The 12,647-nt window shown below is 35.1% G+C and overlaps 1 protein-coding gene across 1 annotated transcript; it reads left to right on the top strand.

The window, feature by feature from the left end:
* Positions 1–7,395: 7,395 nt before the first annotated feature.
* On the top strand, positions 7,396–11,319 carry LOC136210570 (uncharacterized). The gene is made up of 13 exons (XM_066001895.1): positions 7,396–7,571; positions 7,645–7,765; positions 7,858–7,936; positions 8,069–8,144; positions 8,230–8,313; positions 8,391–8,495; positions 9,062–9,142; positions 9,267–9,331; positions 9,832–9,901; positions 9,985–10,062; positions 10,689–10,786; positions 10,876–11,011; positions 11,102–11,319. Exons 1-13 carry the CDS (start codon positions 7,512–7,514, stop codon positions 11,246–11,248), a joined length of 1,200 nt encoding a protein of 399 aa, XP_065857967.1. The 5' UTR covers positions 7,396–7,511; the 3' UTR covers positions 11,249–11,319.
* The last annotated feature ends 1,328 nt before the right edge of the window (positions 11,320–12,647 follow it).

Consider the following 12,647-nt stretch of genomic DNA (forward strand, 5'->3'; position numbering starts at 1 on the left):
GGTTTCCTTACCTTTCTTAGGTTTGATAGGAAGGATGTGAGCTAAGCCAAACAAAATTGCTGAGGTGATCTCAGCGCCCTCTACGTCAATTTCTCCTTTGAAGCTGACCTCGTGATCCTGAAGTATTTTGGTGATGAGAGAACCCATCCGAAGGATCCTAGTGCTGCGTTGGAAAGCCCCAATAAGAAAGACGGGCATATTGAGCAGCTTGTAGTTCAGCATGTGCCAGATGAAGCACTACTCAAAGTTTGAGGATGAGGAGGAGGAGTTGACCTTAGGAAAGAGAAAGTTGGTCAGGATGTAGTGAGCTTGTTTTTTAGGCTGACCCATGCTGGTGCTGGAGATCTCTCCTTTGTGGTTTTTGGGTTTACAAAACTCAGCAACGTAATGAACCCACTTATAATCATTCGTGCATCGCAGTTCTGCACCTTCTGCTTTAAGCTTTAGCAGGATAGCAAGGTAAGAGGGGGTGATGGTGATTTCCTTATTCTTAACCTTAGTGACCAAATAGTCATCATCGTCATCAGCGACCTTTAGGTTTGCGTAGAACTCCTTCACCAGTTGGGGGTAAGTAGTTCCAAGTAGAGAGAAGAGGGTAGTCCACCCATTCTTTGAAATCTAGTCACAGAAGGGTTTTTCTTCCGCGATGAAGCTTTTGGAAAACCATCGAGAATAGTAGACATTCAGGTTTTTGATACTGTTGAAGACCGGAAAGAACTTCGTTTCCCTAAGTTGCTTGTTTTTCTTCTTCTTCTTCGAAGGAGTCGTTTGGTCAGTGCGAGGGTTTTCACCGAGGATGCTGACCTCGGGCATCAGTTGGTCATGCTGACCATGGATCTGTTCTTGAGACTCTGAGGAAGTCTCGTTATATTCCTGCTCAACAGGAGAGGGATGATTAATGTCGGAGTTATTATCATCGTATTGTTCACCGGAGATATTCTGGGAATCGTTCGACATGGTGTTCTTGAGGATTTTTGAGAAACTCAGAGGATTTAAGAATTCAGAGAGAGATCAAGTGCAAAATTTTCAAGCGTAGAGAGGAATTAGTGGGAAACCATCCACTATTTATAGCCGGAGCGTGTTGATCTGATAGGTCAGAATGGCGGTTCGATTTTGAATCAATCAACGACATTTAATTCTGACATTAATGACACATTCAGCGCATGGGTTTCTAATCATTACGCTTATGTCATCCTAGGTGGCTACATAAATACGTGTGCAAGTATTCTACTCAGCATCTAAGATACTAAACATTTGGTGTTCTGAGTGCTTAGTTTAGCGTAGTAGGGGTTCTTACCATGTGTAGTAACTCATCATTTAGCAATCACTCAATATTTATAACAATTCATCAAATAGTGATTTCATAGCATTCATATCTACTCAGCATATGACAGTTACTCAACATGTAATAATTACTCGGTATGATATAATCACTCAACATACTCAGAATTTTATTGAAGAGGATTAGACATACCGATAGGTTCCCTTAGTATGCTGAACTGCTCATGAGCCAATGGCTTCGTGAAGATATCTGCAAGTTGTTCACCTATTGGAACATAGGTCAGCTTGATCTCACCCTTGAGTACATGATCTCTGATGAAGTGATGCCTGATGCTGACATGCTTCATCCTGCTGTGTTGGATTGGATTTTTAGATAAGTCAATGGAACTTTTGTTGTCACATTTGACTTCTATTGTTTTCGTTTGAACTCCATAATCATCCAGCTGTTGCTTGATCCATAGGACTTGTGCAACACAGCTTCCAGCAGCAATGTACTCAGCTTCAGTTGTTGACAGTGCAACTGACGACTGCTTCTTACTGAACTAAGACACTAGACAGCTTCCAAGGAAATGACATCCCCCTGAAGTACTTTTCCGCTCAAGCTTGTCTCATCCATAGTCAGCGTCAGTGTATCCAACGAGTGTGAAATCGTTAGTGTTGGGATACCATAAACCTGCATTTACTGAGCTTTGTAAATATCTAAGGATTCTTTTGACAACTATGTAATGAGATTCCTTAGGGTCAGTTTGATATCTTGTGCAGTAACATACTGAGTACTGAATATCTGGCCTACTTGTCGTTAGATAGAGTAGAGAGCCAATCATACCTCGATATAATTTATTGTCTACTGACTTACCTTTTTCATCAGCACAGAGCACAGTGTCAGTACCCATTGGGGTAGATATTGGCTTACAATTTTCTATATCAAATTTCTTCAATATCTCCTTGGCATACTTTGTCTGACTAATGAAGATGCCATTCTTGCCTTATTTGATTTGAAGTCCAAGGAAGAAGTTGAGTTCTCCCATCATTGACATCTCAAACTCAGTTTGCATCTGCTTGCTAAATTCCTTGCACATTGACTCATTAGTAGCACCGAAAATGATATCGTCAACATATATCTGTGCCAACAGGGTATCTTTACCCTTCATCTTAATGAATAAGGTTGTGTCAGCTTTTCCTCTAACATAGTTTCTGGTCAGTAGAAAGCTGATCAACCTTTCATACCAAGCACTTGGTGCTTGCTTCAGGCCGTACATGGCCTTTTTGAGTTTATAAACATGGTTTGGGAATTTTGGATCCTCAAACCCTGGAGGATGACTAACATAAACCTCTTCATTTATAACTCCATTAAGAAATGCACTTTTAACATCAATTTGGAACAATTTAAAATTCATAAAGCTAGAATATGCACACAGTATTCTTATAGCTTCTAATCTAGCTACGGGTGCAAAGGTCTCACCATAGTCAATACCTTCCTGCTGACTGTAACCTTGAGCTATAAGTATGGCTTTGTTCATGACTACGTTTCCTTGTTCATCTAGCTTATTGCGGAATACCCATTTTGTTCCTATGGTCTTTTGATTCTTTGGTTTAGGCACTAAATCCCATACATCATTTCTCTTGAATTGATCGAGCTCCTCTTGCATCGCATTTATCCATAATTCATCGTTCTCAGCTTCTGAGAAGTTTCTTGGTTCAAGAACTGACATGAAGGCTATATTGCTGAGATATCTCCTGAGTTGATTTTTGGTCATCAGGGTGTTCTCAGCGACATCAAAAATGCTGCTTTTTGAGTGTCCTCTTGGAACTTTGATTTCCTTTGGTAGTGTAGTGTCTTCAGGGATAGGTGTTTCAACATTTTCTACAGGATTATATTGGCCAGCAAAGATAATTTCAGGTTCGTTCTTACCTTTGGTCAGCCCTTGAGGTAGTGACTCGGTGGCTCTATTTTGGTCAGCGGAAGCTGAGCATGTGTCATCTTCGGCAAGCTGACTTATCTTCCCTGCAAGGTCAGTTTCATCGAACTCTACATGTACAGACTCTTCTAAGACCTGAGTTCGTTTATTAAACACCCTATATGCTTTGCTGTTTGTTGAGTACCCTAAGAAGATAGCTTCATCAGCTTTTGAATCAAACTTAGCAAGGTTGTCTTTAGTATTTAGTATAAAACATTTGCAACCAAAGGCACGAAAATATCCAACATTGGGTTTTCGTCCCTTCCAAAGTTCATAGGGGGTTTTCTTAAGTATAGGTCTGACTAGAGCCCTATTGAGTACATAGCAAGCTGTGTTGACAGCTTCACCCCAGAAATACTTTGGAAGCCTATTCTCACTCAGCATTGTCCTAGCTATTTCAACTGAGGTTCTGTTCTTCCTTTCAACTACCCCATTTTGTTGAGGAGTTCTAGGAGTAGAAAAATTGTGGTCATCGCCGCTGACTTCACAGAATTCATCAAATTGTTGGTTTTTGAATTCTCCGCCATTATCACTTCGGATGTGAGCTAATTTTAGGTCTTTATCATTTTCAAGTTTTCTTACCAGTGTTGAGAACATCTCAAACGCTTCATCCTTGCTACTCAGCAGGATGATCCAAGTGTACCGAGAAAAGTCATCTACGATGACCAAGGAAAATCTCTTACCACCCAAGCTCAGCGGCTGGACTGGTCCGAAAAGATCCAAGTGTAGTAACTCTAATGGGCGCTTGGTTGAGACTACATTTTTACTTTGAAAAGATTTTTTAGTTTGTTTACCTTGCTGACAAGCATTACACAATTGATCCTTCTCAAACCTGAGTTTGGGTAACCCCTCAACTAATTGCTTTCTTGCTAATTTGGCAAGGAGGTCCATGCTTACATCACCAAGTCTCCTATGCCATAGCCAAGAATTATCTTCCTTTGACACTAAGCATATATTTTTTGAAAACTTCTTTTCAAGATTTAGCATGAAAACGTTGTCAACACGAGGTGCAGTTAAAATCAACTCATTTGTTTTTCCCTCGAGTATCCTACACTCAGTGGCATCAAATACAACCTTTCTACCGCTGTCGCACAGCTGAGCTACGCTCAGTAGGTTATATTTAAAACCCCTGACTAGGGAGACTGACTCAATAGTAGGATTACCACCAACGGTACCTGACTCTACTATCTTACCCTTTTTGTTGTCCCCAAAACTTACATTTCCTCCTTTTTATGCACAAGTGTGATGAACTGAGTTTCATCACCAGTCATATGCCTTGAGCATGCCCTGTCAATGTATCATAGCTTTGACTTCTCAAACCTCAGGCTCACCTGCAATTGAACTAGTTATCTTTAGGTACCCAATTCTTTTTGGGTCCTCGTTTGTTAGAATCAACAGGTGATGCATCATATTTAATTTTGTGACGGCATACATTTATAGTGTGGCCATCTTTTCCACAAAAGTCACAATAAACTAGCCTTTGGGGGTATTTCCATTTTTGGTCAGCACGATGGTGCTGAGCATACCAACACACTTTTATATTGTGTCCTTTCTTTCCACAACAGTCACATTGACTGTTGAGCTGAGTGTACCGTCTTTGCTGACTGGTACCCGAATACTCAGTCTTTGAATAAAACCTTTTCTTAGCCGATGAACTCAGCTGGTTCTATATGGATGTGATGTCCTTTCTCAGCTTTTTAGAGTCGGATTGGACTTCAGAGACAAACCCATGCATGATTTTCAAGTTTTCATCTTACCTGGTATTGTTCTAGAGAAGATGTCGGAGGTCACTGAGTTTGACCTCTTCAATCTCATCACACCGCCTGCTGAGTACTTGTATTTTCTTGTTACACTTTTTGATCAATGTATAGAGATCACTCAGGGCATTAATCATTTCATTTCTGAGCAAGGGTAGAGATATTACCTCAGTTGTATGTTCCTCATGTTCAGATCCATCAGAGAGGTCAGCTTGCTCAGAGAGATAGTGGTCAGCAGATTCATCAGCTATGAAACAGATATTTGCTGACTCGGTGGCATCAGCTTCTGACGAGGTTGACTCATCATTATCACTCGATGTGGCCACCATTGCCTTTCTACTTCCCTTCTTGTCTTTCTTCAAGGTAGGACAGCTTGATTTGATGTGCCCAGCTTGATGGCATTCAAAGCAAGTAACAGGCTTTGAGCTGGGCGGATTCTGGATCCGCCCAGACCATGTCTGGGCAGGTGCTGGATCCGCCCAGCCTATTGGCTAGGCGGATCGAGCACTCACCTAGACCAAATTTGACGTTTTTTTCTCAAAAATTAATTTTTTTTCAAAAGGGCAAAATTGTCCAAATGGAGGCGGTATGAGGTAAATTGGGGGCGGTAAGAAGCAACACCCAAAAAAAATGAGAGAAAGAAGAAAAGTCAATAAAAAATTGTCAAAAACTTCATTTTTCAAAATTATTTCTCTGATTTAAATGAGCTACAATTTTTACTTTGATTTTGATAACAACGACAACCACAAAGAACAAAATGAATTTCTCAATATAAATTCTAATATAACTAAAATTGTATAAGTCGAAATTGTAAACTGAATGTTGTGTAAATTTTATTATGGACCTAGTGTTATATCGTATAAATCCTATTAGAATCCTAGTGTTGTAAGGTAAACTAAATATATATCATATTCACCATAACAAAGTCTCTTTATGTTAAGGCTATATTTGGTTCAACTTACGAGTGTAAACGAGTCTTGGCAGTTCATAAACTATTCGAGTTCAGTTTGATGAAAGCTCGACTTGATAGGGTTCGACTCGAATTCGAGATCGGCTCGAGCACTAATGAGCTGAGTCCGAGCTTCTTCAGGTTCGGTTTGAAAATTCGTGAGCAGGATCGATTATTTTTAATTATTATATATATTTCATTATATATATATATATAATATTTTATTGATTAATATTAGTTTCATCACAAATTCACAACTCAAATAAGATTTAACTCATAAAAAAATGACATTTGAGTCTTTAGATAGACAATTAGGTTTTGATAAGGAACAAAATATATTACATACTTTAGTATATATTTCATTGTTTGAAATTTTTCTCTGAGTTTGTGTTTTCCAATTATAAGTACCATCTACTATTCTAGAATCTCGATAATAACATGATTGTTTTTTTTATAAATATTTTAAACTCATATAAAGTATGTTATAAGACATTTTTTATTTTCTACGCTACTTATTCTATACATGTATAATGAATTTGGTTAAAACTCATTAGAAACTCAATCAAAACTCGGATCGGTCAAAGCTCGGTCAGATTCGATCAAAGCTCAGTTCGAGAAGGTTCGGTTCGAGATATTAACGAGTCAATACGAAACCTACCTAGGTTGTTTCGACTCGGCTTTGCTTGTTTACACCCTTAATTCAGCTGTTGCTTTTAACTGTTACTTTAAATTTGTTATTAGTCAATTAATTATGGGTTCCGATATTTACAGCCCTAAAGGCTGTAAATAAAAATCTGAAAAGTCTTATTATTAATGTTAATTTTGTTTTCCAATACATAAAATTTGTTGATACTTCAATGCTTAAATACTTAAATACATTTGTGATAAAGATAAGAAAACATAAGGATAACTAATGCTTATATAAAATCCTTAGAGTATATATACAATATCTAATATGGATATATTTTAAATTAATAAATAAATAAATAAATTATAAAAGTAAAATTTCAATACACAAGTTAATATTTTTTTGATGGAAATTGGGACGAGACAGAATAAGGACGGGATGAGCACCTATGGTCCATAAACCGTCAAACCCGCAATATATTAATAAAAGGAAAAAGTGAGTGTTTGAACAAGAGGAGAATGAGGAAAACAAATAATATTATAATGATTGAAATAAAAACATAAAAATATATTTTATATAAATAAAAACAATAATTTTATCCAAATAAATATAAATAATTGTTTATAGAAAAAACTAAAAAAAAAAACTGAAACAAACCGCTCTTAAATATAGAAAATTAGGAGATTTTTTCTTTTTCTTTTTCGGTAGAAATATTATTAGGGAGATTAAAATAAGACAAATTTAATTTTGACGTTGAAATTTATGAAAAAGAAAGTCATAGCATTATCCAAAAAAGCAAGAGTTTGTACAACGAAACGGCCGGTGTTAAAATCTAAAGCCCACACCTGTCCATAAGCTCTTTCTCAAGGTGTTTTCGTCTCTGTGTATAATCACACTCTTTGATCCAACTGATTCATTCATTTCTTCAATTACTCTAAATGTCACTCTCCTTGCAATCTCCGTCCTCTTTTGCTTTCTCCTCCAAATCTGTTATTCAGGTAACTTTCCTTTCCACTATATGTATCGACAGACTGTATACGGCTACTAATTTTATGTTTGGATAAGTATCAGAAAGGAGGAAGCCCGAAGTTGTTTGGTGGATCTCTTGCTTCCAATGCTGTATTCTTCAAGTTTCAATCATCTTTTCCTCAAATTCATGCCTCTGCTGGTTTCTCTTCTTCCACTGATACTGGTCTTTCTCCTGTCTTCAACGATTTTGATTCTATTCGTTTGATTTCAGATTTGTGTGTATAAGCTGCGACTCTTTTCTTTTCTCGAATTTAGGTGTTAGCACTGAATTGGATGCTGTCTCTAGTTTCAGTGAGATCGTTCCTGATACTGTTATCTTTGATGATTTCGAGAAGTAGGTTTTATTCTCTTTCAATAATTTAAATTCATTTTAGCTGAGTACAAATTGAAGCTTCAGTTATCAGTTCTACTTGTTAAATTTCTTTTTAGTTGCTTGATTGATTGTTATTTCGCTATTTTGATGCAGGTTTCCTCCAACTGCAGCTACTGTTAGCTCTTCGCTTCTTTTAGGAATTTTAAGTCTACCTGATACGATATTCAGAGTAAGAACGAAATTTCATTTATTTCGCTAAATGGGTTTTGGTTTGTACTAATATTGCTCTAAGAGAAAATTTTCTTTTCTTGTAGAATGCTGTGGATATGGCTTTGGCAGATTCCGGGTGTTCTTCTCTTGAAAACCCTGATTTGAGACTGTCTTGTTTTGCTAACAAGGTTTGTATATCTGATCTTAATGATGTTGGTGTTGTTAGTAAGATAATGTAGTTCAACTTTGGTTATCATTAATGTAGGCTTTAGTAAATGTTGGAGGTGATTTGGCGAAATTAGTACCTGGGCGAGTTTCAACCGAAGTGGATGCACGACTGGCTTATGACACTCATGGAATTATTAAGAAGGTAATCATTTGAAATGAAATGATGAACTTTCTATTCCTAGATCTTATTAATTATTCTGAACTTTTCTTCTTTATGTCATATCTGCTTTGTTTCTTAGTCATTTTTGTTACTTCCCTTAAAAAGGTGTGAAATGTAGAATTAGTCTTAGTTAACGTATATTCTGTTTTCTAAATGTTTGTTTACTTTACTAATTTTGAATATATACTTCCATTTTCTTGGTCTTGAGTTCCAGTTATATGGCTGAATTCAACGGAAAACTGGAACTAATAATAATGCTATTGCTCAAGAAAACTGAAATTTCCTTTTCAACTTTTTATAGAAGGTATATGGTGAGTATCTGCCTAGTAATCAAGATGGAAGATCAATCATCATGTAAAAGTAATTTGGTGCTAAGTGTTGTTGTGTTAGTAGATGTCTGAGGTAGAACTTCTTCATGTCCATTGTTTTAGTATTGCATGGCATGCCCCTTGGTGGAAAACTTAATTACTTCGTACCCTAGATTTCATACCTTACTTCAAATTTACTAGGTGTGACATTTAATATTGCTTCTATACCATGATTTGCAGGTGCATGCCTTGCTGAAGTTATATGATGAAATAGATGTTTCTCCTGAGCGTTTGCTGTTCAAAATTCCTTCTACTTGGCAAGTGAGTCCATGTGTAGAACATGTCTATCTTAGCAATCTTAATAGTTCTTCTGCCAACAATTCAAACCTGAAATTCGATGACTCTTCTCATCATTTTGTTGCCTTATCACTTGGTCTTAATTCAGGGAATTGAAGCCTCAAGATTGCTCGAGTCTGAGGGCATACAGACTCATTTAACTTTTGTTTACAGGTATTTAGCGATCTATACTGAAATCAGCAGAGAAATAACAATGCAACATGAACTAAGGTTTTGAAGTAACGAATTATGAAATAGGTTGAGCTTGTCCATATATATATTTTTGGTTTAGTTTAAGCATTTGAGGCACTCATGATGTTGTTAGGATTTTTTGTTTCTAGTTAATTTCTATGAAATTTTTTATAGATTTGGTAAACACTCTAAATATTGGTTTTGAATGTATTATCAGTGAGCTAATTATATAATTGAAAATTTCTTTGTATTATTTGAATGTGCTACAAATATCATTCTTATGTGCTGAGATCTCCAATTGAATATATTAGTTTGCCATGTAAAAGTTTAGTTTCAATGTGTATTTTCATGTTTTCCTTGCTCTCACCCATCTACAGTGATTTGCCAAAAGCGACTATTTAAGATGAATGATTAAGTTAGACAACTAATTTTCAATAATTTTCACCAGAAAAATATCCATTTTGTTGTTTTCCATTTTGTAGTTTTGCTCAGGCTGCAGCAGCAGCCCAAGCTGGTGCTTCAGTGATTCAGATATTTGTTGGACGTATCAGGGTAATTTATCCCCCTTTACAAAGTAGTAACAGCCTGGAAAATGTTGTATAAAATCATTCATGGAGTAAATTATTTGTCCTCAGGATTGGTCACGCAATCATTCTGGCGATCCTGAGATAGAAGCTGCTCTGAGAAGAGGAGAGGATCCTGGATTGTCTTTGGTTAGTTAGATTGCAACTATCTTGCTGATTAGCTGTTTGTTCAGTTTTTGTTGACTGACTGACCTTATGTTCTCTGTCTTATATCATTTTAGCTTATAAGTAAACTTCATTAGGTTTTTTAAAGATCATAATCGCGTACAATGGGGAACAAATTTGTTTCCAGTTGAAGTGTTTGGAACATAAAATATTTCACAAGGTCAGTGACAACTATATGTTGATCCAAATGCACTCAGTTATGTTGGTGAGGTATGTCGTATAGATGTGGCAGACGGCCGAATAGAGGCAAAGGAACTTCCGAAAATCTACCAATTAATTGGTCTTATCACCTATTTTTACTTCAATTTAACTAGAGGATTTGTGAGCCAGTCGATCTGTTTTGAGTTCATAGATAGATTCTATTTGAAACTCTCCAAAACTAAATGTATATCCTATCAATCATTTCCCAATAAAGTGGTATGCATCTCCTTTTTCATTGGTTGTATGCATCTCCTTTTTCATTGGTTGTGTCTATTGCACTCGGTCCATTGTAAAACTTATCCACAGGACAGGTAGATACATATTAACAATAGCCATGGTAGGACATTGAAATGTAGATTTTGATTGAGGAATTATTTTGTTGATTGAAGGTGACAAAAGCTTACAATTACATCCACAAATATGGACATAAATCGAAGTTGATGGCAGCAGCAGTTCGTAACAAGCAGGATTTATTCAGTCTTTTGGGGTATTTTATGAGAATTATTTAAAACTATAGCTGAAAATTACCATTGATACTAGATACTAATGTTTAAAAAATTCTTCCATCCCTGTCAGGGTTGATTATATCATAGCACCATTGAAGGTATTGCAGTCTCTAAAAGATTCAGCCACTACTCCTGAAGAGAAGTACTCTTTTATTCAAAGGTTATCACCACAATCTGCAGCTGCCTACAATTTCAGTAAAGAAGAGGTATGATTGATATATTGTAGATTCTAATAAAAGAAAAGAGGTGTGGGAAATGAGTGAAAATTGCAAAAAATGTTTGGTGTTAATAATCAGGTTACAAAATGGGACCAGTTGAGCCTAGCATCGGCAATGGGGCCTGCAGCAGTGGAGCTTCTAGCAGCTGGACTTGATGGTTATACTGATCAAGGCAGGCGAGTTGAGGAACTCTTTACTAAGATTTGGCCACCTCCTAATGTATAGAAATTACAAACTTCAATCTACTTCACTTTTACAAACACTTTATGGAATAAATGAAAACTCTGGTTTGGGCCTGTGTTCCTTTCTTATCCTATCTCAACACATAAAACCTAGTTTTATGGGTTGAATGATATGTGAATTTTATATTGCATGGTTTACTATACATCATTTAAGAACTCATTTAATTCATCTAAATTCCCAATTTCAATTTTCTCATGTTATTTTTTATTTATTTTATTTGAAATTAAGAAAGTGTTTTTATTTATAATTTGATATTTTTTTTATAATTTTACTTAACTTTTTAATGTTATTTTTTATATTTGTATACTTCTATATGTTTTTATTTTATTTTTGTTTTATTTATATTAAAGAAATAAAAAATAGAGAAAACTGGAAAATTAATTAAAACAGACAATTAGAAAAATGAAATAAAAAATAATAATTAAAAAACATAAAAAAAACAAAAGCGAAAGGACAAAAATGGTAAAAAAGGGCAAAATATATGGAAAAAATGGAAAAAGTGAAAAATAAAACAACAAAAAAACTGAAAAGGAAAAAAAAATAAAAATGAGAACAATAAAAATGGAAATGATAAAACCATGGAAAAAACAATACAAAACGTTTAAAATAACAGAAAGAAAGAGAGGAAAAAACAAGAAAACAAACAACAAACAAAAACAAAATGAGAACCAAAAATGAGAAAACAATAACAATAAAAATGAGGAAAATTTGAAAAAAAAAAAGGTACAAAAGGATATAAAAACATGGGTTAATTACAAACAAACAAAAACAAAATGAGAACCAAAAATGAGAAAACAATAACAATAAAAATGAGAAAAAATTGAAAAAAAAAATGTACAAAAGGATATAAAAACATGAGTTAATTACAAATAACTACCCTGTGGTTTGGTCAATTTGCAATCCTTTACCTGTGTTTTTTTTTTTTGCAAACACAACCATGTGGTTGTAAAATTTTACATGTTTTTGTACTTTGCCAAATTTGATCGATAACGACTTCGAAATGAATTTTTTTTTCAAGAGTTAAATGATATTTTAAGCAACTTTAATTCTTTAATTTTTTGGTTTACGATCATTTAGGTGTTGTTTTTTTTTATGAGAGAGAAAGATAATGTTTAGAGAGAGAAAACTCCAAAAATGATGATTTTGAAAAATTAAGAATATGGTTCCATAGTAAATATGAATATCAAACAAGTTTAATTTTTGAAAATTTTCATTTTGAGATCGTTATCGGTCAGATTTGGCAAAGTAAAAAAACATGTTAAATTTTGCAATCATAAGGTTGTGTTTGCAAAACAAAATACCACAAACGCCAAATCAAATGGTAGTTATTTGTAATTAACCCTAAAAACATTAAAATAACTGAAATAAAGAGCAAAAAAAA

Source organism: Euphorbia lathyris, chromosome 1 (genome assembly GCF_963576675.1).
Source record: "Euphorbia lathyris chromosome 1, ddEupLath1.1, whole genome shotgun sequence".
NCBI lineage: Eukaryota > Viridiplantae > Streptophyta > Magnoliopsida > Malpighiales > Euphorbiaceae > Euphorbia > Euphorbia lathyris.